Source organism: Periplaneta americana, chromosome 7 (assembly GCF_040183065.1).
Source record: "Periplaneta americana isolate PAMFEO1 chromosome 7, P.americana_PAMFEO1_priV1, whole genome shotgun sequence".
Taxonomy (NCBI): domain Eukaryota; kingdom Metazoa; phylum Arthropoda; class Insecta; order Blattodea; family Blattidae; genus Periplaneta; species Periplaneta americana.
This window is the reverse complement of record NC_091123.1, coordinates 64880875-64907668: the sequence shown is the minus strand read 5'-3', so window position 1 is coordinate 64907668 and position 26794 is coordinate 64880875. Positions and strand designations below refer to the sequence as shown.

General features: G+C 33.8%; 1 protein-coding gene across 1 annotated transcript; it reads right to left on the bottom strand.

The window, feature by feature from the left end:
• Positions 1–2260: 2260 nt before the first annotated feature.
• On the bottom strand, positions 2261–26794 carry LOC138703163 (uncharacterized). Its single transcript, XM_069830825.1, has 5 exons — positions 26635–26794; positions 11846–11980; positions 9340–9489; positions 4416–4556; positions 2261–2991 (listed from the first exon to the last, which is right to left on the bottom strand). The coding sequence occupies exons 1-5, from the start codon at positions 26729–26731 to the stop codon at positions 2915–2917; spliced, it is 600 nt and encodes a 199-aa protein (XP_069686926.1). The 5' UTR covers positions 26732–26794; the 3' UTR covers positions 2261–2914.

The window sequence follows — 26794 nt, the reverse complement described above, 5'->3', positions numbered from 1 at the left end:
GAAAAGAAGGCGTGAGAAATTAGGTATGGTACCTCTTTAATTTGGACCTAAATAATATTATGTTTTGAGTTTGATTTTTTATACCGGTATTCATAGTGAGGTTATTAAACATTTTTACTGCTATATAATACACTTCTTTTTGATAGCACGATAGACTTGCCGATGGAGTATGAAAGTCATGTTTTGACGCGTATTTATACTATGAACTGTTGAATTAGTTACAAAGTTTTTCACAATTACATACGAGGAAGTTTATTAATTAAAAAAAATATACTGGCAAGCTATGGGCATTATTTGTAGTTTTTTTTTTTGGAAATGGTCCTACACGATTCCCTAGGTTTGGCACCTACTACTATTCTAATTACTCTTTTTTGTCGTAGGAATATACTGTTACTGTCTGTAGAATTTCCCCAGAATATTATTCCAAAACTCATTACCGAGTGGAAGTAAGGTATAAGAACTAATAGCAAAACATGCTGAATTTAGTTTGGAAGTAATTTCTTTATTATGATTTTTTTTTTTTCAATTTAATTCATTATCAATTTGTAAGCCAAGAAATTTGGTTGTTGTTGTTTCTATTATGGACCTAGGTTAATTATTGCACTGAAATTTGCGAAGTTGAATTTGGGCAGGATTTAAATTGAATTATGTCAGTTTTGTTAGTTGCTTGTAAGAGTGGAGGAAAAACTCGCATTCCTTGCTCGGATCTTTTTCTGAAATGCGACCATATTCCCCTTGCAGGGATCCTTTCGTAAAATTTGTACAGTATATACCCTACTACCATCTCACTTACAAAGGAAAATTATAAATTGGCGACATCAGTGGAAAGCAATAACAGTCTCAAATCAGGCTATAATCATTTTGGAACACTCTATAGTATCGACTGCCAGTACATGTTCCTTGAGGAGAGGAAGTTTTGCGCAAGAGATAAATATTAAGGCGCGCCAATACACATTGTCAGTCAACAGTGAGATTAAGTAAACATCACTGGCGAGTAGAGTACGTAATATAAAAAAAGTGCAATTGGAAACTACTAAACGTTCTACGAAAGTATACACTCGAGAAGAGATAGAAGAGAGTTTCCTACTAACATATCAGAGCACTTAACTATCTGCATCATCGTCTTCAAGGGCACAATCAGAACACAGTGCCTATGTACGACATAAAATATTTCTTACTGCTAACAGATGTTTCAAATGAAAATATTTATAAAGACTGAACTCCATTACTTTTCATGTTTGCTGTAACTTCAAAATATTTGGGGAAATAAGTTCAAAAATGTTTCAATCAAATGGAAAACTTGAAATTAAGATTGGAATAAAAAAGTGACAACAGATGTACAAAATCCCTATGATGATTGCGTGAATATTTTGTTTCATTGTTTTGTATTTTATTGTTATTTCTATCATTATAGTTATGGATTTATATTGTTTAATATTTTTATTGTATTTTATTTTTGGTTATTAAAAATACAATTCTTCCTTTGATTGAGATTCTGGCTGATATGTAGACCTACAGCTATTATTAAGCAGTACATCTTACTTGATGATATGTGTCAGAGGAAGAACAATTGTTTGTATGCATCTGATTAGTGTAACATGTAGCTAATCGGCAATATATGCAATGGAGGGGGGAAAGGAACTGACCACTTTACCCGATTATCTCTTGGCTTAGTTGCTTCACAAGTGGTGCCTTGTTGATGTCACTTGCGAGGTTCAGACCTGTCTTCGGACATTTGACTAAACAGGAAAAAAAAAAGGATACAATTGAAATTTTCTTCTATAAAAATAAGCTCGTCTCTTATTACTTGTAAGTACATTATGCAAAGCTCGAAAGATGGTAGTGTGCATACGCTTTGATATGTGTAGCATCTAGTGAAGACTGCTTGAATCTCATGTTACACTAAAAGTGTCAGATTTTATCTTATCAATCTTATTGTACGGTACCTCGAAGACGTATTGAAGAAAAAAAAAAAAATACTTGCTGTCCGAAAATTTAAGTTGCAAATTCATATAAAGTGCAGTGACTTGTCTAGGATAACATATTGAAAGCTTTTTGTGTCTAAAAATTAGAGCAATCTTTGCCTCCACATTTATAAGCCAACAATTTAAAACTCAAGGACATGACACCAAAATCACGATCATGCTTAAATGATTAGCATCTGCCTGTTCAATTGCAAGTGGTCACCTGTCTCATGACGTCATATTCTTTGAATGATATTGGAAGAAAACTCATAATACATGAGAAAGTTTTATATGAATTAAAACTAAAAATAATATATTTCGGTGTACATACATAAAACATTAGTTACTGGTATTGTAAGAGCCACTATTTTTTTCTAGTTGTCTATCTTACAGTCCATCACTGCATATGGACTTGCATTCTTACCTCCACGGTTATCCAATTTTCTGTTTCTTTATTACGAGTGGTAACTCAGGTGTATTTCCCACAAGACAGATTTTCCACCTTCTGGTCCAGCTAATAATGCAAAAATCTTGCGTTCAAGTAGTCTGTTAAAAATTATATTCGAAAGAAGACATTTGCACTATTTCTGCAAGACATTTCTTGCTTTACATTTCCAGTTCATATTGCAGCTAACTTTTTTAAAAAACTTCATTTTGCACTACTTTTCATGGAGGCCTTCAATCTGATGACTGCAGAAGGATCCTTAGAATTACTACAGATTAGATTTTTAGATAAATCCTTTCATACAGTAAAATAAACTTAAACAAGTGTATTAGTCAGACTTTATCTGAATAATCATATTTAAAAATATATTACTAAAAATATATTGTGAAAATATTGAGAAGTTATGTTGGAAGTATCTATTTATATTTAGTAGAAAAGTTAATTTAACGATTTGAACACTAGATCACTGCAGATTTTGCTTTCTTGCAGTTTTCTGAAGTTTTTATCACTTCCACGTCACCAGATGTAAAGCTATGATACTCAAGAGGCAGGTTACAGACAAAATGCTGGTGGTTCCAGAACCTGGAAGAGAAAGTTGTTTTTATATATGAAGAGTAAAAGAATAAAATAACTTTAAAACTGTTAATGACTGTTTAAGGGAGGAAATGAGTGAAATTTTGGCTATTTTTTTTTCTGAGAAAAGCCCCATTTTCTGTATTCTATTTTTTTTTCTTTCTAAAAAAATAATCAATTAACTTTAATGTATATGTTGGCTAAATTTATCAACATAATCGTCCTCAAAATACATGTTTAATTATATTTCACAACTACAAACAGATTTTTGTGACTGAAAAATATAAGTACTTTAGTATGATTCTTGATATCTCTCAGTGCAGTCCCTACCCGGAGATCCGATTGAGGGACTATTTTACCTCAGGAGAATTTTACCTGGAAATGTACAAAAACTTGCCCAGACATGTTCAAACATTTTTAACAAGAGCCAGAACAGGTCACATTGTCACTCAATTGTACCTACACCGATTTCACATTTCTGATAATCTTACTTGTCTGTGGTGCAATAATCATGATGAAGATCTGGAACACATTCTTCTATACTGTCCATCCATAAACCACAAAAGAAGTAAATTAAAATCATCAGTACCAGTTGCAAAAGACACAGCCCTACAGTATATATTGACTACACCCCACCTCTGGCTACTAGCAACAGGCATCTAAGTATAATGAACACCCCTCATTTCTCGTGAAAAACAACAACTGAATAGACTACAGTGGACTATAGTGGACTTCATGTTGTCAGCAAACAGCTGGATACATTAAGAAGATTGATTTTTGTGACTGAAAAATCGACATTTTAAAATCATTTTTCACACTTCTATTTTTACTTCTTTTACTCGGTCAAATTTTGCAGACTTCAATAAATTTCATGCTAAGAAGTTGAAATTTTTAGAGCAACTTCAGAGAAGTATAGTTAACAAAACTACATAATTAAATATACTAACCAGACACTAAAAAATTAAAATGTTTAAACTGAATGGATTAAATTTTTTTCAGATCCCTCATACATTCAGAATTCAATTTATGGTTCTACTGTTAAGTTATATGTGTGTTAAAGATGCTATACAATTTTTTTCACGCCTGTAATGCATATTTCTTGGACATAGCTACATTTTGGAAAGTAAAAATATTTTGAAAAATGTTAATAATTCGAAAACTATTAAACTGATACCAAAGAAAATTCGGGTCATTAATACTAATAACATTACGTTGCTGTATACAAACAAATTAAGTCTCTAACTTTAAAAAATGTAGAAAATATAAATTTCACCCATTTCATCTCTTAAGCTTCAGTATATCTTTAGAACTACCGGTACTTTATGTGCAAAGCAGAAATTTGATTATGAATCTTTGTGATGATTATTGGATGTTTGATCATAAGGAGGACATTAATGACGATCAGGATGATCGAAAGTCAATTGCATACTCACTCTTGCAGCTGCGCTCATCAGCAGTAAGTGTAGATCCTGGTTTGCAATTGCATTTCTTGTTGTCATCGCAGATTATGTTCTGGTGGTCTCCATCGTCTTCCAAGTAGCACTCTGACTTGTCGGTACAACTGTCGTTTATACCTGAAATTACAAAAATATTATACAGGAATGAGAAGGACATATCAACACCAGAAACCAAAATAGTTGTTTGTAAAGGACTGGACTCCAGTAACAGCTACATTATATTATGTACTAATACCAGGGGATTTACCCCCTGTTGGAAAGTTATCCCCCTCTCATAAATTCTTATTAACATCCCTGCCAGGGATAACATCTATCCTCCTCACAAAATATAATTGTTTTAACACGAGTATACTTTATAAAGTACATTACAGACGTGGACAAATTATTAGACTAAATTTTTTTTTTTTCCTCACTGTTATTTATACTCGCTTTAACATCTTTGGTCATATTGCGAGTTAATCTTTGGTTGAAATCCGAAGGCCTGTGTACTATTGTTGAGACTGGTTCTATTGTTGTGAACTAGATGGCGACTATATACGTATGACTGATTTGTTATGAATATGATGTCGGTGATGAATGAGGCCGGTGATTTTCAGGGATGTTGTGGCCCGAATTTCCTGGCATTTGCCTTACGGTTGAGGAAAAACCCTGAAAAACCTCAACCAGGAAATTCAACCCGACCGGGAATGGAACCCGGGCCCTCTGCGTAAGATACCAGCATGCTGACCCCTACACCACAGAGGTGGTCTAAAATAATTATATGTGCAACGATGCTGTATTTATCGGTAGAAATAATGAACAAAAATGTATTTTGCACAGATATAATGAACAGAAAATTGAGTCTGGAGGTTACTAATATTTTGTGAACATTCCCTTATTCTTTATTAACACGTTGATTTTGTTAGGGATGCTGGAAACCAAATTTTGACATTTTCTTTGAACGTCAGCATCAATTAGCAGATATCAGACAGTGCTTAAATGAGTCCATGTTTTGATTTAGGCCTCTTTTTGTTCACTTTCTTCTTCAGTATAAATCACAGATTTTCAATTTCGTTCATGTCCGGTCTTCTTGCAGGCCATGGGAGAATATCTTCTGCAGTATATAATTAAAACACCAGTAGTGCCAACATAGCCAGAAAAAATTATACTTAACCATTGGAAAAATATACCAGAAGATGTAAACAATCATATTTACAACAATAGATACTCTGTGAATTATACTGATAGTTGATATGACGAATTATATTACGTTTTCAAGAAAATGTTTTACTCTAATAATTTGTCCACGTCTGTATAAAGTAAGCAAATAAAATAATATTGATGTATTATCATCACCGGCAAACTGACAACAATCAGGAACTTAGGAATTACACATCTCACCTTAAGCCTGGACATGGATATAATTATTAAAATAATCAAGATGCAACACAAGCAACTCAGTGCAACCAAGCATTGAGTGGTATCGAATGAAGATAATAATAATTGTATGTATGGTATTCTCTATCTAGGATTCTATCCCCCCCCCCCCCATCAGAAATCTTAATTCGCACCCTGACTAACTAAAGGGTATACCTCTGGTTGAGGTTCTGGCTGATACAAATCTCCATTTGTATGGAAACAGAAGGGTTCAAATTGAAACTGCCTAATGGCTGATTGGATACTTTGTATACCGGTACAAGTTTATTTATTTCTTACTCTTTACATCGTATCCAAAATATTAACTACACAAAATTAACAGTCATGGTGGTTTGTTGGTTCCCTTCATATCATGGAATATAAATAACATGCACTTTTTCATCCCTTTCGTCCACAACTTTAACCCTACAATACAGGAGCAGCAAACTTTATTTGGTACCCATAGTTTGTCTTGGTCTCCAAGTTTCACTTTATTTTAAACATAGTAGACTTTCTTCACAAAATCTGTTATATATCTGTTCAATACGACGTAACTTCCCCAAATGTAACAAAATGCAGCAGAATTGTTCAAACACTTTCATATAGGTATTGTAAGACTTCAAGTAATAATAATAATAATAATAATGATAATAATAATAATAATAATAATAATAATAATAATAATTGACATTACTGTGATGAAACGTAGCCATTGGAAGTAAGAATAATGAAGTAATGAATAAACTCACCTCTATACCACATCATGACTGGATCACACTTTTAAAATTAATTGACTTGACATCCATGAGCAGGCTTAAGATAAGATGTGTAATTTCTAAGTTACTGATTGTTGTCAGCTTGACGGTGATGAAAATATATCAATATAATTTTCTGTGTTTGTTTGTTTGTTTGTGTCTATAACAGGGCAAAGCCCCAATTACAATAGACAGTACAGATATTTGCTTAAAACATAAAATTGGAGATAACATGAAAAGAGAAATAAAACAGATATAAATGCAAAATACAAATGTAAATACAAATGTAAATACAAATTAAAAATGAAAAAAACAACAGACAAATAGATACTACCTAAATAAAAGACACAGATATAGATATAAATGAAAAATACAAAATAAAAATAAATGAAAAATAGATAAGTATAGATATCATAACCAAAAGATGTAAAATGTAGGCATAAATTACAAATTATAGAGTAACAAATAGATAACAATATTATTTAAGATCAACTACCTTCAGTATATTAATAAGAAAATGTTTATATTTCATGTAAGAAATGCTCAAATCTAGATCCCATGTTTTACATATTTCATTGAAATTTGAACACATTTTTAACACTGGTGAATTTTTATGTGCTGAAGAGTTTGGTTTCTATAATATAACAATTGACGATTTCTTAAATGTGATGTTCTAGCGTTAATCTGGATTTGTGATAATATATTATTCAGTAGACTGTTGAATATTTTATATAATAAAAGTTGCTCAGCAAATAATCTACGACTTCCAAGAGACATTGAATTAAATTCAGCAAGTAGATTGTTGAATTTAATTATAGAGTGTACTCGTATTGAAACAATTTTATTTTGTGAGGGGGATAGAATTTGTTCTTAGCAGGAATGTTAATATGAATTTATGAGAGGGGGATAACTTTACCCCACCTCCCTCCCCCGTTAATTCGCACCCTGCCTCTGCAACATCCACTTTGTCCACCACAAATTCTGTCACGATCTGACAGGGGAACGAACCTGGGCCATCTGGATGGAAGCAGGGTTGCCAGATGTCCCGATTTGGCGGGACATGTCTCGATTTTCATATAAGAGTCCCAAGTCCCGCTTCGATTCGAGGCGGGATGCAAAACGTCCCTCCTTTAGAAAAGTAACGTCATAATTGTATCGTTACCTAGTAACTACTTTGTTCTAGGCCTTACTAATTACAACAAATTTAAATTAATTTTCTTAAAAATGTAGGTTTTCATATTGGAAAAAACGAATATTTTGCCAAGTGTAAGGTTTGTAACAGCTAATTCATTCGTCAATATGATGTTTCTAAGCAATTAAAAAGAGACGTTCATCCCAAATGCATGGCAAAGAGAATGGAAAAAAGCTTGTTAAAAATGCTGAAGTCCAGTAATAAATATGTAGGAAGCTCTGTATACTGCACAGTATGTTAAATTATGGATTTCGAGCAGTAATATGGTACCGTAAAACGGGGTGACTTGATACGCTAGGGGGACTTGACACGTTTTGTAAATTGATGTTTCGGAACCGAAACATCAACCTACAAAATGTATAAAGTCCCTCCAGCATATCTAATCACCCCATTTTATATGCTGGGAGACTTGATACTTTTTGTAGGTTGATGTTTGTTGATGTTTCGTTTCGAAACATCAACCTACAAAACATATCAAGTAACCCCCTAGTGTATCAAGTCACCCCGTTTTACGGTAAGTCACAAAATGAATATGAATTCAGGTTTCAGTAAATGTTATGTTATTGTTATCAATTAATAAACATTGAAGTTTAAATATTTTGTTTCATCTAGTGCCATCTTTTGGAATATGTGCTTTAGAATTAATAAAAAAAAAAAAAAAAAGCTGGGGAAATCTTTGAGTCAGAACTACTATTAAGTCATTAAGTTAATAATTTGGCATAACATATTATTGCTACAAGCCCTTCAGAAAGATGCTAGAGAAACATGATGTAACTTACAGCCAGATAAATATTATTTTGTATTGGAAACATGTATCTACAATATGCTTTTTTAATTAAAATTTCAATTTTGAGATTCATATTAGTTTCTTTTAATGTATATAAAGGGATATTCTTTATTTCGTTTTTCATTTTTTTTTTGTAGTCATGAAAATGTCAACTCCGTCCATGTTCATACCAGTACCATTCGTTCTTTAAAATAAAATGTAAGTATCCTACTGTATATTATGATGAAAAAAGAATGTCCCTCTTTGGTAGATCTAAAATCTGGCAACCCTGGATGGAAGACCAGCACACTTGCACTTGAGGCCTAAAATCCTTGATTATTCATGTTTTATGATTCTCTCACATTAAACTTCATACTCGCATTAGTAATCATTGTTATCATCAATGTTACCCTACTAAGTACAGTACCTATCTGTAGTGAAACAAAAACACATTCTGTTAAACAGTCTTATTCAGAGAGCTTTTTGGATAAGTTACTTTTTTTCTCTCTATTAAAACATGAGGCAAAAGATATATAGTACTTTGTATATTTAACAACAAGTTTTGTCATTTTTGCAGACTTGTTAATTTGTAATGTTATTTCGAACTCACTAAAATCAAAACCAGTCACTGAATTTCTAATGAAATTGCACTTCAAAGGACTGAATTTGAAGTGGTAAGCGGTTGAAATTTTAAACCTTTCTTCTGTAACTTGCTTTTAACCTGAAATAAAGTGTCCGAGTTTAAATAGTATCCCATAACGATGAACTTCTAAGTAGTCTCTTGCCACTTACCTTTGCTGATGACGCACTTGATTTTAGTAGATGTAACATCATGGTGATTGGGTTTGCAGATGCACGTCCCTTGGTCGCTGCAAATCGAATTTTCGATGTTGGTATTGCACTGAATCGTCTCCTGACAAGGATCGCCCAGAGATTTGGCAACTGAAACCATTTCAACAAAACAGAACATCACATTTCTGCCTGAAGTAATAAGAAAATATTATGATACTGCAAATATCTATTTCCAGTTTTACAAATTTTACACTTTCCAACCATTAATACCGAAAACATAGATTTTTTGGAGTTTCTGCTTTCTGGTTGTGTCCAGCTGCGTACAGTCACTTTTATTTCTTTAAAGGATCTTCGGTTGAACTTTCAGAAATCACAACTTCTCCTAGTTTGGATTTACCTTATCTTCGGGTTGAAAAATGGTGAAAGTGAAATTCTACTCCTCCAAATGATTAGAAATATTTAAATCCATTTCGTTGAATAATTTAGATATATATAATGCTTCCAACAGATAGAATACTTATCTCAAACATCTGTGAGCTGAAAACAAGTGTAGACCCAATCTTCGAAAGGTAGAGTTTATCTACTGCATCTTTTCTGAAACTGTTACATCTCCAAACATTTCAAGAAAACTTGCCAGAACCATTGGAAGTAAATAGGAACTGCTCTTGGAACTGCATCTTTCCTTAAACTGTTACATTTTGGAACACTTCAAGAGAACACTGTCGGAACCATTATAAGTAGATAGGAACTGATCTTTCTTAAACTATTGCACTTTGAAATACTTCAGTAAAACTGTAGGAAGCACCGGAAGTAAATAAAGACCAATCTTAGAATTTTATCATTCCTTAGTCTGTTACATTTCGAAACACTTCAAGAGAATCATACGAACCATTAGAAGTGAATAGGGATCAATCTTGGAATTGTATCATTCCTTAAACTTACATTTTGAAACACTTCAAGAAAACTATAGGAACTATTAGATGTACGAGAAAAGATAGGGAGGGACTATTGTTGGAACTGCATCTTTCCTTAAACAGTTACATTTTGAAACACTTCAAGAAAATTGGCAGAACCATTAAAAGTGGATAGAAATAAATGTTAGAACTGCATTTTTCCTTAAACTGTTATATACCATATTGAAACACTTCAACAAAACAGTCAGAACTGTTGGAAGTGGACAGGCACTACTCCAGGAACGTATTTTCTTAAACTGTTATATTTTGAAACGCTTCAAGGAAACTGTTTGATTATTGAAAATGAATAGGGTCAACTCTTGGAATTTAAACACTTCAATAAAGCTGTCGAGGCATTGTAAGTGGAGAGGGATCATTCTTGAAACTGCATCTTTCCTTGAACTATTACATTCTGAAAAAACTTCAAGAATGCTGTCGCAGTATTGGAAGTGGAAAGAGACCATACTTGAAATTTCATCTTTTCTTAAATTGTAACATTTGAAACACTTCAAGAAATCTATCGGGATCATTGACAATAGACAAGGACTACTCCTGGAACTGCATATTCCCTTAAACTTTTAACTTTTATATTTTGAAACACTTCAAGAGAGCTGAATGAAAAATTGGAATTTGATAGAGGCTACTTTTGAAACTGTATCCTTCCTTAAAATTTTACATTTTGAAACACTTAAAATACTAGGAACAAACGGAAGTGAACAGAAATTACTCTTGGAATTGTATTTTCTTAAACTTTTACATTTTGAAATACTTAAAAAAAAAAACAGTAGACACCATTGGAAATGGACCTAGATGCTCTTGAAATTCTGGCTTTTCTTAAAACCTGTACATTTTAAGGTATGGTACTAGAAAACAGTAAGCTCCATTGGAAGTGAATAGAGATTACTTTTGGAACAGATTGAAAGGGATGATAGGGTACACTTAAATGAATAGAAAATCTATATTACGTTTTGTGATTAAATGCACGGTTAATTAGAAAATTAAGTTGGAAGTTTCAGTAGTCTGGCAACATAGCCACTAACACACTGCTCTTTTTTCTCGTAATACAGATGTAAGAGTTCAATGAACTCAGGTCTGTCTGCCTTAGTGAACTACCATCCATCTCCCTTTCCGGCTACAATATTGCAAGATGATTGTTTTCGGTCAGTGGCTTCAAATTAGAAGTTTTTAAATTAAATTTACACGAAAACCGTCCACACTATTGAAATACGGCAGAGGGATAAATGATTCTTTATTCAATTTTTTTATCGATATGGACAATAACCACGACCCTACTTGTAATATTTACCGAATAAGAAGATGTTAAAAATTTGGGGAAAAAAAAACTTTTTTTTTTTTATAAAACTATGGACTTTGCACCAATATGGTACCATATTACACTTTTTAGTTACCTGCAACATGAGCTATTCACTCTGAAAATCTGCAGCACTATTTCACTTACACTCTGTACAAAAGTTGAATGAGAAAATAAGTAGCATTTACATTATATTGTTTCTTATGAAATAGAAGATTGGTTTAGCAATGTGCTCACTCACCTGGCAGACACGATGTGTTCATTGGATGAGGGACGAACGAATCTTTGCAGGCACATAGGTTTACTACCTGAGAGCAGAAGGAATTAGGTATATCTTTCGTACATCTTTCGTCCAAACCACAACTTGATCCTATGGCTGGAAAAGAAAGTAATTATTTATCAACCAGTTTTTACATTCTCATTTGCATAATTCTAGCCGCTTATTTTTACCTTATTTAATATAATTATCTGATATTAAAATTTTTAATTTGCTGTCATTATCGAAGAGAACAGGTTGTTAAAAAATTAGAATAACACCACTGGTGGTGTGTTACAAGTGAGGGAAAATGAACTATAAATATGCAGTGGCACAGCAGCAAATCAAGAACCAAAACCTCAACAGAGGTGAACGATCGTCTAACCAGAACAGAGCTATCATGTGTTTAGTAGGATGCCTGCAGCTGTTGTAATTGGTTTTCGAAATCGGATTTCGCTACCTATCATAGCTCTCCAAATTCATCACGATGCTGCGTGGGCATCGGTTCCATACTTTGGCCGAAATTTCATGAGAAAATTTCTTCCCCCATGGATACGCAAACCAACACGCATTCTGTAATGGGAGTCCTAGACATGATGCCTTAAACAATGATGCTACAGCACAGGACTAAAATGTATTATACACCATCCAATTCACTTATAAATGCTTCAGATGAGAGGACGTGACCTATATGATACGAAAACTACTGTACAAGATGTAAAATTCATTCATTCATTTATTTTATTCCATAGATCTTACATGAGCAATGAAGCTTTAAGATGTGGAACAAGTCAAATATTTTACAATATTACAATTACAATTTTTACAAATTTTTATAGTTTTACAATTTAGTAATTTTCTACAATTTTTACAATTTTGTGCAATTTTTTACAATATGTTGGCGAGATGTAGTGAGATGAGGTGAGATCCGAGGATTCGCCAAAATATTACCCGGCATTCGCCTTTTAGTTGGGGAAAACCTCGGAAAAACCCAACCAGGTAATCAAATCAAAGAGGGGGGGGGGGATCAAATCAAAGCGGTTCATGCCAAGGACTCGCCATAGACCATCCGGCTTCAGTCCCACGGCTGTGGAAAAACAGGTGTAGAAGTCAGTTTTAGTAAGACAAAATACCTTTAAGTGTTGGAACTCCTGACCAAAGGATTAAATTTGTTGTCAGATAATACATACCATAATACAGTATGCGCCAAAACAAACTTCTTCTTCTTCTCCTTCTTCTTCTTCTTCCTCTTAAATTAGAATTTTATCCTGTTCTATTTCAATTGGTGCTATTGTGTTCGGAAGCAGGTACCAGTTGTCCAAGGCACCATTGATTCTTTGAGCAGTAATCTATAATCCACTCTAGTAGGTTGCTAGCCTCACTTGAGTGCGTTTTTCTGTAGGGGTCTGCTCCCTCAGTTGAAAGTTTCGGGTTTAAGGCACCGAAAGCTCGTCTTCACCCTCTCCCGTCTGCTACAACTAATGTTGTATTGCCTGGGGATCACAACGAGGACGTGGGAGTAGGATTCGCTGGCAGTGCTAACAGATGTTGCGTTAGATGGCATTACACAAGATTTTTGGATATCGTCTATCAACATCAACGGTATCCCTTGTGACCATACCAGCATTTGATCTCCAAAACAGACAATGCTGTAAATGTTTATTGAACTGAAAATTGGTACAATATAAGTACAAAATCAACATGAAGACAGCTCATTTTTCTTAACATTCTCTATAAAAAAACATGTTCAAAATGCTTTCCATTATGTTCCAAAGAATACTCACAACGTTTATGTAGGTTTCGAAACATGTTTGCAGATGTTGATTGTTGCAAGTGGCGAAAAAACTCTACGATTTTTCCTCGCAATTCCACAATTATTGTCGGCAGGTTCTGTCGAAAAATTGATACCCATACATACACATCGGGTGGTGTAAGGTCAGGTGAATGCTGTGGATATGAAAAATATGTTCCACGGGAAATTATGTGTTCACCAAAATGTTCCCGGAGAAAATTGAATGACTTTCTGGCAGTGTAGCAGGTGGATCCATCTTGCTGGAACCATTGAGTATGATGTGCAATGTTTTGTGCATGACAAAGTCTTCGCAGATCCCTCAGAAATGTTGTGATAATGAGGTTCCTGTACTGATCCTGGTTAACAGTCAGCGAATGTCCACCATCGTCTTCCACAAAATAAGGGCCAAGTACACCTTTGTAGATATAGCACACCAAATGGCGCTTTGCACTGATATCAATTTTCAAAGCTGTTCGCTTAAGACTTCTTTTTACAGACTGTAACACTGGGTCAGAAGCCGTCTATGATTATCATTATTTGTCACAGTAACAGGCCGACCTGTGCAGTCTTTTCTTTGAGTGAGGACACTTCCTGTATGGCGAAACTTACCAACAGCTTGTAACAAAACGGTGTTACACGACGGAGCTTTGTGAAACTTATCTAACAACCCTACTTGAGTGTCAGTCACTCTCTTTCCTGACACTCGCACACCTCCATTGTGTTTGCTGAATGTTGACTCTTGTGGATTCACTTTTTTAATGCTCTTTTTAATTTTTGCTACAACCTTCACTATTTTCATTTTCTCGCGGCACACCAACGGATCATCCGTGGCACACAGGTTGAAAATGGCTGCTTTAGAGTGACAAAATTACGAAAGAAACCACAAATACAGTATATAATAATCACTTGTTGAATCAATATGTTTATACAGAGGAGAAACTTGAGATCTTAACACACGGAGTATATCAAGAACATCAAGTGCCTTATACACAGATTATTGGAGAAATATGGGTGTGTTTCGAATTCAGGAAATTAGGAAGGTTAATGACGAGCACAATGAGGAGAAACAACTGAAGTGACGTGGCCACATAAAGAGAATGAGAGATGAAAAGTGGCCTAAAAGAACATTGAGTTGGATACCTGAACAACGAAAGAATAGGGGACGGGACGGCCTAAACATAACCGGAAGCAAGACGTCGGGAAGGCCATGACATCTACAGGTCTGAAGGAGGGAGATTGGAAAGGAAAGTATTACACGAGTGTGGGAAATGGCAAACGGCGACAACCCTAAACAAAAAGCTATCATCATCATCATCATCATCATCATCATCATCATCATCATCATCATCATCATCATCATCAATAATATCAGTTATAACCCTTATTCATTCATTCTTAGCGTTTGCCCAAAGGTAGATCTTTCACTGCAAACCCAGCTTTCTCCCATTTTTTCCTATTTTCTGCCTTCCTTTTTGTTTCCGCATATGATCCATTTATATCTTAATGTCGTCTATCATCTAATATCTTTTTCTGCCCCGAACTCTTCTTCCGTTCACCATTCCTACCAGTGCATCCTTTAGTAGTCAGTTTCTTCTCAGAAAGTGACCTAACCAATTCCTCTTCACCCACTCTTTCCAATATAGCTTCATTTCTTACTCTGTCTGTCCACTTCACACGTTCCGTTATTCTCCATATCCACATTTCAAGCGCTCCTATTCGCTTCTCTTCATTTCGTCGTAATGTTTCTGCCCCATACAATGACACACAACATACTTCACTAGTCTTTTCCTTAGTTCTTTTTCCAGAGGTCCGCAGAAGATGCTTCTTTCTCTATTAAAGGCTTCCTGAATCCCCCTCCCGGACATCCGAATGAGGGGATCGGTTACGTCCGCAGTATTTTACCGTGAAAAGACTCATCATGCCATGTTTGCAGTTTTTCTTGGGAAAGGTAGCTTCTCGTTGTTTTCCGTACACTACTTTCTCTTTCACATCTTAAAAAAGATCCCAGGGGGCCACAATGTGAAGGTGAGAAGAGTAGATTTGACTAATTAGGCCCTCCGAACTTCACCGAAATTCACCGAATGGGTTAAATATCAGTTGTATAATTAAGGGTTTTTGACCCGATCAGATACTGGGAAATTCCAATTAGCCTGTGTAATTTTATCACTTATCGGTAGGTTATTTCAACAGTCAGATATCGACGATACTGTTAAGTTTAACCACAGTTTAATACATACAGTCACGCAACTCATACGTATAAAATATGCCAACATTTGACAGCTGGCGTGACAGTAGCCCTCTAGCGGCAGGCAAGTTAAAAGTGTGCACACGACATATGATAACACATCAGAAAACGGGTTTTGCGTAATTTATTTTATATTTTTATGCTATACAGTAAGTGTATATGGTTCTTATTAATTTTACTTTAGAATCCTAGAAGAATTTCACACGCAGTTAATCTACAAGTTTCAGAAGCTGGGAATAAACGTAATTCTTTCTGCTCCTTACAACTGAATCATGGCCCTGATCACGTATCATAGTTTGAAATAATATAATTGTTCGTACGTGGATGGTTAATTCAATTCATTCCTAAATATATTTATGAATCATTAGAACTCTAGCCTATATTTCCTGTGAGAAGAGTCAAAATTAGTAGCTTCAAAATTGTAGGGCATATCTCGCAGGGTACATCGCGTGGTGAACTCCTCTCCCTATTTCCTGAGAAATTAACTATTTTCCATACCGCAAATTGGGGTAAACTCGGCCGCTGAGGTAAACTTGAAAATAAAAAAGGGGAAGATTTAAACCTTAATATGACAGACATTGATTTATGAAGTTCATTATTTTTCATCCCTTAAGAACCGGTATTTCCTTTATTATTTTGAGTCACAAATAGTGCTGATATTATGGTTTAAATTTTTATGGCAAGTTTACCGCATTTTACATTACATTTCCAGTTTTCACACATAAGCTTAATTTAAATTATCCTACCTATTTAATACGTAATTTACATGCACTTACTGTTAATATGACGTAGGTGAGAACAAATAAATGAACACACAGTTTTGTTGAAAAAATTGTAACTTCAATTAACTCAGAAAATGTAGGCATAATTTTATTTTCAGAGCAGAAGTGTCGTAAGTCAAAAATGGGTAATGAGGGTTAAAGTAAACATTCTTTGAAATACAGCGCAAAGTAGCAGTTAATAATGAATTTATTTAAACTATTAGTAGTCAGTGAATAGCACGAAGGATATATTAATTGCTACTTTGCGCTGTATTTTTACTTTAAACCTCATTACCTAATTTTGAATTACACCCTTCTGCTCTGAACGGCTCAAATAATCACTGGGAATGTAAAATCAACACCAATAACAGTCATGCAAATTATTACAGAAAAGATTGATTTTTATATTAAATTTAAAAAGGCTCTTGAGAACTTAATACATCTGCCACATGAATTTACATCAACACATCAGAAATTTATCCACACAGTCTGGATTTATTCAAGAAGTGAATATTTTGCAAAAGGATTACAATACTCCATGAATTCTTGAAAAATTAACACCATGATCCCTATTTGAATGCAATATAGCATTCAACTTTTGAAAAATATAAAGAAAAAAACACGAAAACAAAACTTATGGAATTACTTGCATTAAAAACTGTAGATACATTATCCAAAATCGGAATGGTTACACATTTACACATATGATCTCTGCAAAAAAATAATATACTGTAACAGGTATTTACTTTGTTTTTATTTAAACTCTCCTTCCTGACATACAAATAGGTAACTGATAACTAATAAATGTTTTATAGAACACAATACGTAGGCTACCTACAACGTGGATTATTGGTTATGAATGAGTTATGATTTTCTCTTGGTCTTTAGGGAATCTGAAGAACGACAAATTCGGAGATTTAAACTTGTTGTTACTGCAATTTTCGTCATTGCACACATTGCCTTTATTCCGACGCATGATTAAAACGTTATTATAACATCTCGCATCCCTTTAAAGCACGTGCTGGCTGAACGAGACTGTATCAACCCTATGACCAGTGCCTTGCCTGCCGCTTGGGCGCTAGTGTCGCGAATGTTGGCAGAAAAAGTGTTGAAGTTGCGTGACTGTATGTATTAGACTGTGGTTTAACAGAACAAAATTTTGGACATGTTCTTAAGTAGGTACAACGTTTTATCATGTTCGCAACCAGTAGACTTTCATTCTATACATATACTACCTGAAAGAACCCGACGTTGCTCGAGTTGTCCTTTTTGCTTCTTTTTTTAATTAAATTGGTTGTTAGACTTCTCGGAAATCTCAGAAACTCAACTATAGAGAACCAAAAGAATTGTCTTTAATAAGCTTTCCTCCTCGTCCATAAAGATGAATCTTTACATAGCGTCACTTACGTAAATTAATGAACTACTTAGCCAAATGCCTGAAAGGATTAACTCAATTTAAAACAACTGCAGATCAGGCAACAAAAGAAAACATTTCATCATGTGCCTTATTTTCAAATGTGTTTTAATTTGTATGTATGTATGTATGTATGTATGTATGTATGTATGTATGTATGTATGTATATATATATGTCTACTTATACTTACACATTTATTTATTTATTTATTTATTTATTTATTTATTTATTTATTTATTTATTTATTTATTTATTTATTTATTTATTTATTTATTTATTTTGGCGTAGATAAAGTCATCAGGCCTTCTCTTCCACATCACGAGAAATACAAATAAAATAATAAAAAAAAATCAAACTATAAATAAAGTAAAACCAAACGAACATATATTTAGGCTATAGTCACACAAACATTAAACGAATTAGCATTGTCTTGAAGTTCAGCAAAACAAAAACATACCTCTCGGTCCCTATAGGCCCACTTGGCATTGCATCAATGTTCTACAGATCTTAGGCCTAAATTTTATCTCTGCCGGTCAGTGACTGTTAAATTATCTTACATTTTATCTCTGCCGGTCAGTGACTGTTAAATTTCACGTGGCTTATCTTAGTCATGGGAGTCAACGTATTAAAAAGCATTACAACCTTTCTGCCGTCTACTTTCCTCCCCCCGCAAATGTGAGCTTGCACAGAGGCAGAAATAAAATAATTATAAGATCTGTACATTGATCTGAAGCTGTGCATTTCATGTAATTTCATGTCTGTGTGTGCTTTCACTTGAATTTCAGAGACAGCTGACGATAAACAGGGAATTCCCTTGTTCCCAGTCTGAACCCGTTAGGGTGTCATCGAGAGCCAAAATTTATCTGTCGTACCAATATATACGTATATAATTTAATTTATATTGGAAGATTTTTTACCCGTTGACCGCTATACGCTTATTTTTTTAATATGACTTGAGAAACTATATCTCACAAATTCAGAACATATTATATTAATTCTTATTTTATACACAGAATATAGATACAATATAAACTCGCAGTAAGTCATTTTTTGACAAAAAGACTATTATTCTGAGAGGTATACCAGTTTTTTTTTTTTTTTGGAAAGTAAGATAATTTGTTTATTTCCACAACGCATAACATACGATATTGGCAACGTGATTATACAGTTAGAATTTCTCAGTAAAACATTTTCGGACATGAACAACAATATTTTGAGAGACATATTTTATAATTAATACAGTGTTATTTTCAGTCGTCTTACGTACATTCACATGTTACATTAGTAATATGACAAAAGTATCACTGAATTGCTTTTTGATGTGTGTAAAGATTTTATTTCTTTCTTCTTTGTATAAAATATAGTTGAGAATGTGAAAAACACGGAGTTTTTAAGTTAATGTCTGCAACTTTGAGCGACTGTCCTTGAACTTAATTTTAATATGGCCATTACGAATGCTGGTCGCACTGAAATCGAAAGGCATGTTAGTGGGTATCATAGGAATGCGTGGGATAAAAAAATCTTCTCTTCCGTTTCGCCAGTAAATGTTGTCACTTCTATTACTACATTTTTTCACACCAATTCTTGTTCCATTACATAATTTTGGTTGGTCAATATTTCGCAATAGTACTATTGGTGATTCAATAAGTATTAAATTATATGGTAGCAATCTTTGTAGTTTCAAAGTATGCAAGAATTAAGTTGGACAAAACAGTCTGCTCACTATCTACAATTGCATCAAGAAATTCATAATACGATCCTGGAATGCGTAAAGATACTTATTGCATGAATTATCTAGTTTTAATCTTCATTATGTGTATCAATAATGTTATTTAATTTCGTGTTATAATTTCCATGGCCTCATGAAAGTCGATGTTGAATACAACAGACAATAGCCTAATAATAGTACATTATGCAACGAGCCTATAATGGTAGTAATTAAGAAGCGAGTATATTTATGAAACGAGCGCAAGCGAGTTTCATAATTTTCATACGAGCGTCTTAATTACCATTATAGTCAAGTTTCATACGACTTTTTATGCTCGACCATATTTCTAACTTGAAATTATTCATAAGTATTCATGTTATTCTTATCTGACTGGGGAGCGGAACTGACCTTGTGCAATATCTCGTAAATTGTGAGATGTGCGCAGACGCGAAAGTATTGATTTTTTTCGAGAAACAAATTCATTGACCTTGATATAATCTAGAGAGTAAAATAACATTAATCTTGATATAACCTTGAAATTGATTTAGACATTGAAAAACGAGATGACAAATTGAATTTATTTGAATATTATTTACAATTAACGCTAATTATTATAGTAACAGAACATAACCTTCTGCGACAGTATTGGATTTCCAGCCTCCGTGACGTTTCGCTAGTTGTCTTTCGATTGCATATCCGAGAATAATTGCGCTTTCATATTGCTACAATGGTGTTTTCTGATTGGCGGAACACCTGAACTTTAATGAATAGGTGTACTTTAATGAGGTCCATTAAAGGGCTGCTACCAGGTGTATAATTAGTACATATCGGCATGGTCGAGCATAAAAAACAATTGACTATAGAAGATTGCATTTTAATATTATACATGAATGTTTGATCGTCTTATTTTATTTCTATTTTTTGTTTTTTAATTAATGTAACATCCACTTGCACAATTTTAATGTAGCCTATGTTTTTCACCTGGTTATGAGGTTAAATGTGCAAACTTTGGCACATATCGGTCAAAGCGTATAGATTTGTATAGAGAATATACATAATAATAATAATAATAATAATAATAATAATAATAATAATAATAATAATAATAATAATGTTTTATTTTCGCTGGCAGAGTTCAGGGCATAAGGCCTTCTCTTCCACTCAACCAGCCTTCATACATACATACATACATACATACATACATACATACATACATACATACATACATACATACATACATACATACATACATTACAGAGTGAATCGTAAGTAATGTCATTAATTTCAAGGGGTTATTCTTTGAGATATATCAAACAAAAAAGTTTAATACAATTTTGCTCGTTTTTGCTTCCTTTTCGAGATAAAAATTGTTTCATATGAAACATTTCATAACGTGTTTTGCGTAAGTCATTAATTTAATTCCCATAATGCTCAATCAATCTAAGGGAGCAGAGTATTGTGATAATAAATGACTGAAAGAATTTTAGTTTTGTCCTTTAAATATGCAGAAATCCGAATGAATGTAACATTGTAAAATTCCTTCGCAGAACGAAAAGTTACAATTGTTCGGATCAAATTTCTGCACATTTAAAGAACAAAACCAACATTGTTTCAGTCATTTATTGTCATAATACCCTGCTCTCTTAAATTGACTGAGCATATTGGAAATTAAATCAATGGCTTACGCAAAAACACACAATTAAATATGTCATATAAAACAGTTTTTATCTCGAAAAGGAAGCAAAAACGAGCAAAATTGTATTAAACTTTTTGTTTGAAATAACATAACCTAAATAATATAAACAAGTGTTAGAAAGTTTCAATTAGGGATGATGAAATAAACAAGAAAACTTTTAATTAAGGATGATGAAATAAAAAATAAACATGACTAATTTTAAAAGGAACAATTATTGAAAGTACAATTTTCAAATTTGAATGTTTTAGTGGTCCGGCCGAGCTACGAACGCACTGTATATTTAATTTTTGCAGTTGATACTACAGTAATAGTATTTTCTGATACTATATAATGGGGGGAATCGTTTGTCAATATTTTCCTTATTTAACATTTTATAATAGGAGGTAAAAAATCTCGTCTTACAGGTGGTCATGTCTCTTAAATGTAACACAATGCTATCACAATGCGACAGTCGTATCTTTAGGTTATGGAAATCAACTGTCACTGCCTTAGTTACAATTCATCTTATTTGTAATCATAAAAATATCAATGTTCTCAAATATTTTATTTATTTATGTATCTGGTGTATTAAGAAGGAATTGTAATGATAAGACCATGCTGTGCCATTCTACTTCAGTAATGCAAAATAAAATGTGTTCTTGTTACATTCTAGCATTAAAAATAGTTTCTTGACATTAAATTTGTATATAAAAGGAAAAACTGTGGTCTGTCACTTAGGATTGCGTGTCCACCGAATTGTCACGTATACTTGTTACACCACGCGTGCACTTAGATCTAGCCCCCTGTCGATAGTTGAATAAAACTTTATATTTTGGTGGGGGTAAGATATATCGACTAAACTAGCGTGCTATGCAGGTATTTGTTGTTTCCTTCCATACTCATTAAATTAAATTAAAGCTGTATTTCAAACTGTGAAATTCTAGAATTGGCACAATAAAAATTGAAGTTTGTTCTAACTTTTGAACTTTTGTCGTGTCCCCATCTAATAGAAATTCACCACAAATGCGTTTTGTTCTTCAATTAGAATCCATATTAACCTAATATTGTTCTGATTTTGTTCGCTGATATAATCACTTATCGATAGGTTATTTCGACCGTCAGATGTCGATGATATTGTAAAGTTAGCACAAGAAAATTTTTAACTTATTCTTAACCACAACGTTTTATCATATTCGCATCCAATAGACTTTGTTTATAATATAATTTTGTTTAAGTTTTTGCAGTTGGTACTACTGTAATAGTATTTCTGATAGTATATAATGGGGGAATCGTTTGTCAATATTTTCCATCTACCTCGTGTATTGTTGGTGCTGAAAGAAAACTATACATTTGAAATGTAAAATGTTTGATCATTCTTTTAGCTTCAGCGCTTTATCTCACTGTAGAAACACATGTTATTTGCCTATTATAATCTGTATTAATCATATTCTTTTGATTTCCTTTGGTTAATGAATCGATTGTTGAGAGACTTTATGAAATGTCGGAAATCGACTTTTCATACAGCAAAATCTTGGGACTATTTTCATATTCTGAGTATTACAGTAGCGACATAGAGTTGACATTAATCACAACTGCAACTAACAAAAGTAATGTATTATAGTTCGTATTCATTGTTTCGTTATTTAGGAATACTCAAAGATTCCATTATTGATAGCTTTATTGATTTTCAGATATAGGTAGGCCTATACTGACGAAAACTGATCGCAGTAAGATTTTGGATGTGCATTTTTATACGCAGAATCTCATTTTCTTTCACTGTGGTTGTTCCTCGACTTTGGAATTCCCTACCGAGTAATGTCAGGGACTGTCAGACATCAAATCAATTTAAGAATAGGCTAACGAGATATTTTTCTAACAATTATTGTCAACAATAATAGCTGTTTCAGGTTTCTCAATGTTTAATGGTTATATATATATCACAGATAAATATCTAAATTATATTATTATTATTATTATTATTATTATTATTATTATTATTATTATTATTACCATTATTATTATCATTATTATTATAACTATTTCTTACCAGTGTTTATTATTGTCACACTAACATTAGTTATCCAATTTTCATTATTTACTTTCATGTTGTTTTATGATCTAGATATTAATGTAATAACTATGTAAGCAAATGTATTTAATTAGAATTAGAGTCTAGCTGGGCGGAAGAGAAGGCCTATTGGCCTTAGCTCTGCCAGATTAAATAAATAAATTATTAAATTATTATTATTTTGTTCATATTCAGCAGAAATTTATCAGGAATATATTTATTTACTAATCATTTTCGATATATTTGATAGTTTCGTTATATTTCTGTGCACTGATAACATTGGTTACCTATAGACTTTCAGATATTGGTGAGATTGATTGAAAGTTTCAGATTATTTCCTTTGGACTATTTAACGACGCTGTATTAACTGCCAGGTTAACTAGTTTTCATATACCCTGTGATAGCGAAATAATATTTCTCGAAATGGGACCAAGGATTCGTCTTGATATTATATGACATTTGCTTTGCAATTTGGGAAAGCTCGCAAAAACCCATACTACGTAATCTTTTCCAGCGGGATTTGAACGCACGCATGGACTAACCTCAGATAACGAGTCCAGCTCAATTATCCTTAGTTACGTCGGTGGCTACATACCACAAATCACTTCGGTAGGTAATTAGCTACATAGACATATACACACTATTCATATGTTGTGTCTGTGAGCCTCTGCAATAATTTCTTCTTCTTCTTCTTCTTCTTCATCTTCTTCTTCTTCTTCCGGTTTCATGACTGCTGACACCGTCTTCCGGAAACCAAACGCCAAACCTCCTTATCCATCCACTGCTCTGGTGTCAAATTCCTTGAAATCATGCGAGCCTGTACCCCTTCTATCCACGTCTCCATACATGATACAATAACTACTATGATAATCCCAGTCCATTGCAAACGTTCATATCCAGTGCTATGCTACTCGTATTCTATCATATTTCCACTCATTCCACCCTGTCCTATACTATGTTATTCTGTCGTATTCCATCTCATTCTATCACATCCTCTGCTATTCTATCCTATTCTACCTATTTCCGTCGTATTCAGTGCTATGTTATTCTGTCATATTCTCACCCATCCCACCCTGTTCTGTGTTATGTTATACTGATTTCATCCATTTCATCACATCCTCTGCTATTCTATCCTACTCTACCAATTCCTTCAAATCCTGTACTAAGCTATTCTGTAATATTCGCCCCATTTCACCCTGTCCTGTTCTATATATATATATATATATATATATATATATACAAGCCTTTTCTCAGCTTCTATTTAATCTAGAAAGCTGAAATTTTGTTCTTTTTTTATAATTAGAGACGAGAATTTCATGCAATATAAAATACCAAAATATGCATGCATTCATGCACTATCAAACTATGAAAATGCTCGATCAGGCGAAAAATACATTAAAATATGCACTTTCTTTTTGTTACAAATTTCTTATTTCACTTCACTTTTTTCCACAGTTAACAACTAACAATAATTTCTAAATTGGTTTTTTGAGGTTCCTACGCTTGTCAGTCAATATGTTTTTTGTAGGCTGAGAATGACCTCTCTACATCGCAAAAAGTTAAGGGTACAAACTTGAATGAACTTTTTTCTGTTATTTAGTTTTTTTCTTACCCTTCTTCAATTCTGATTTCTAAAGCAAAAATAAGAGACATAAAAATCGGGAAACTGGTGTGTCAAAACCATTAAAACATTCATTTAAACTGAATATAATGTATATTATATGTATAATTAAGCTAAAAATTGCTTAAATATGCATTATGCATGTTTTTATCCCCAAAAGGGCCAAAACATGCAAATATGCACGGAAAAAGTAGACTATACATATTTAGAACCGGAAAGTAATGAAATGGTTAAGTACCGTCAAACCGGGCTACTTGGACTTTACTTACCTTTGGAGTAACTTAGGTGAAAATATTTGTACAGATGAAAGTTTGCAGAGAAAAAAACCACAACTTTCACACCAAACTGTATTTTACATCGACGAAAACATTTTTTTCTTCTGGGTTCAAGTAACACCTTAAGGGTCCAAGTAGCCCGCTTTGACGGTACTAAGTTTGAGCTATGTCCTATGTTCCTATAAAAACATTAATTTGCATGGAATTCTCGTTTATATTTATTATATATTCTAACAATGTTTTTGAAATTTGTTAAGTTCTGGAGATGTTACAGAAGGAAATATACTGAAAATCGTTGAAAAAATATATGAATGGGGAAAAATTATTTTTCAATAGGGAGCTCCGCTCTTTAGCGTCGTAGTCTAAGGCATCCTGCCTAGGACTCGCGTTACGGAATGCGCGTTGATTCGAGTCTTCATGGGGAAAGAAATTTTCTCATGAAATATTGGCCAGTGTATGGGACCGGTGCCCACCCAGCATCGTGATGCACTTGGGGAGCTACGATAGATAGCAAAGTTCGGTTGCGAAAGCCAGCAATAACGACTGGATAGGTCATCATGCTAACCACACCATATCTCCATTTTGGTTGGATGATCGTCCACCTCTTCTTCGGCATGTGGACGTGAGGCCAGCAGCCGACTGGTCGGTCTGGGCCCTTAAAGGGCTGTAGCACCACGAATTATTTGTTATTATTTGCTATAAGTAGACAAAGAAAAACTACTGTTTCAGCATAAAGTCAAGTTATGTTCATGAGGTGTAATAAAACAGCTATCCACCTTCAACAGTTTTTGAGGAAAAGTTCCTTATGTAAGACTTAATAGTAACATTGTCAAGATAGGAAATCCCGTTTCCCGTTAAAGACGCACCGCCCCTGGTCCTGACCTATTTATGCAATCTATTTATCCTATGTTACCGTAACTCAAAATCATTCATCCTATCATAGCCATATTCCGGTACACTGTACTAACCGATACTATCTTACCACAGTCTAGTATATACAGTCACGAAACTTGAGTCGTGAGGGTGCTAGGAACAATAGACTGTGCCGGTACTATTTCGCATTGTCTGTAATGAGGCGATATTAGCGATCCTAGTGGTTAGCAACTATCTATGAATGCATATTTACTACGTATTGAGCTTCGTGACTGTGTATACTAGACTGTGATCTTACACTAAAATATTCTGTCGCATCTTTCCATGATAAAAAGACTTACTTGCAGGAGGCAAAGGGGCTTGTTGCAGGGTGTGTTCCGTGTTCCATAACACGAATATCCAGATCGCCAGCACCGTTACACAATTGCGTCCAGCCATTCTTCCACTTTGTCCTACACTCGTACCCAGTCTCGTGTGAACTCACTCAATCCATTATCGTCA

Coding starts and splice junctions, on each gene's coding strand:
- LOC138703163 (XM_069830825.1), bottom strand. CDS start 26,731: ATGGCTGGACGCAATTGTGTAACGGTGCTGGCGATCTGGATATTCGTG. Junction 9,490..11,845: donor GAACACATCGTGTCTGCCAG/GTGAGTGAGCAC, acceptor AAATGGTTTCAG/TTGCCAAATCTCTGGGCGAT. Junction 4,557..9,339: donor CAAGTGCGTCATCAGCAAAG/GTAAGTGGCAAG, acceptor TTGTAATTTCAG/GTATAAACGACAGTTGTACC.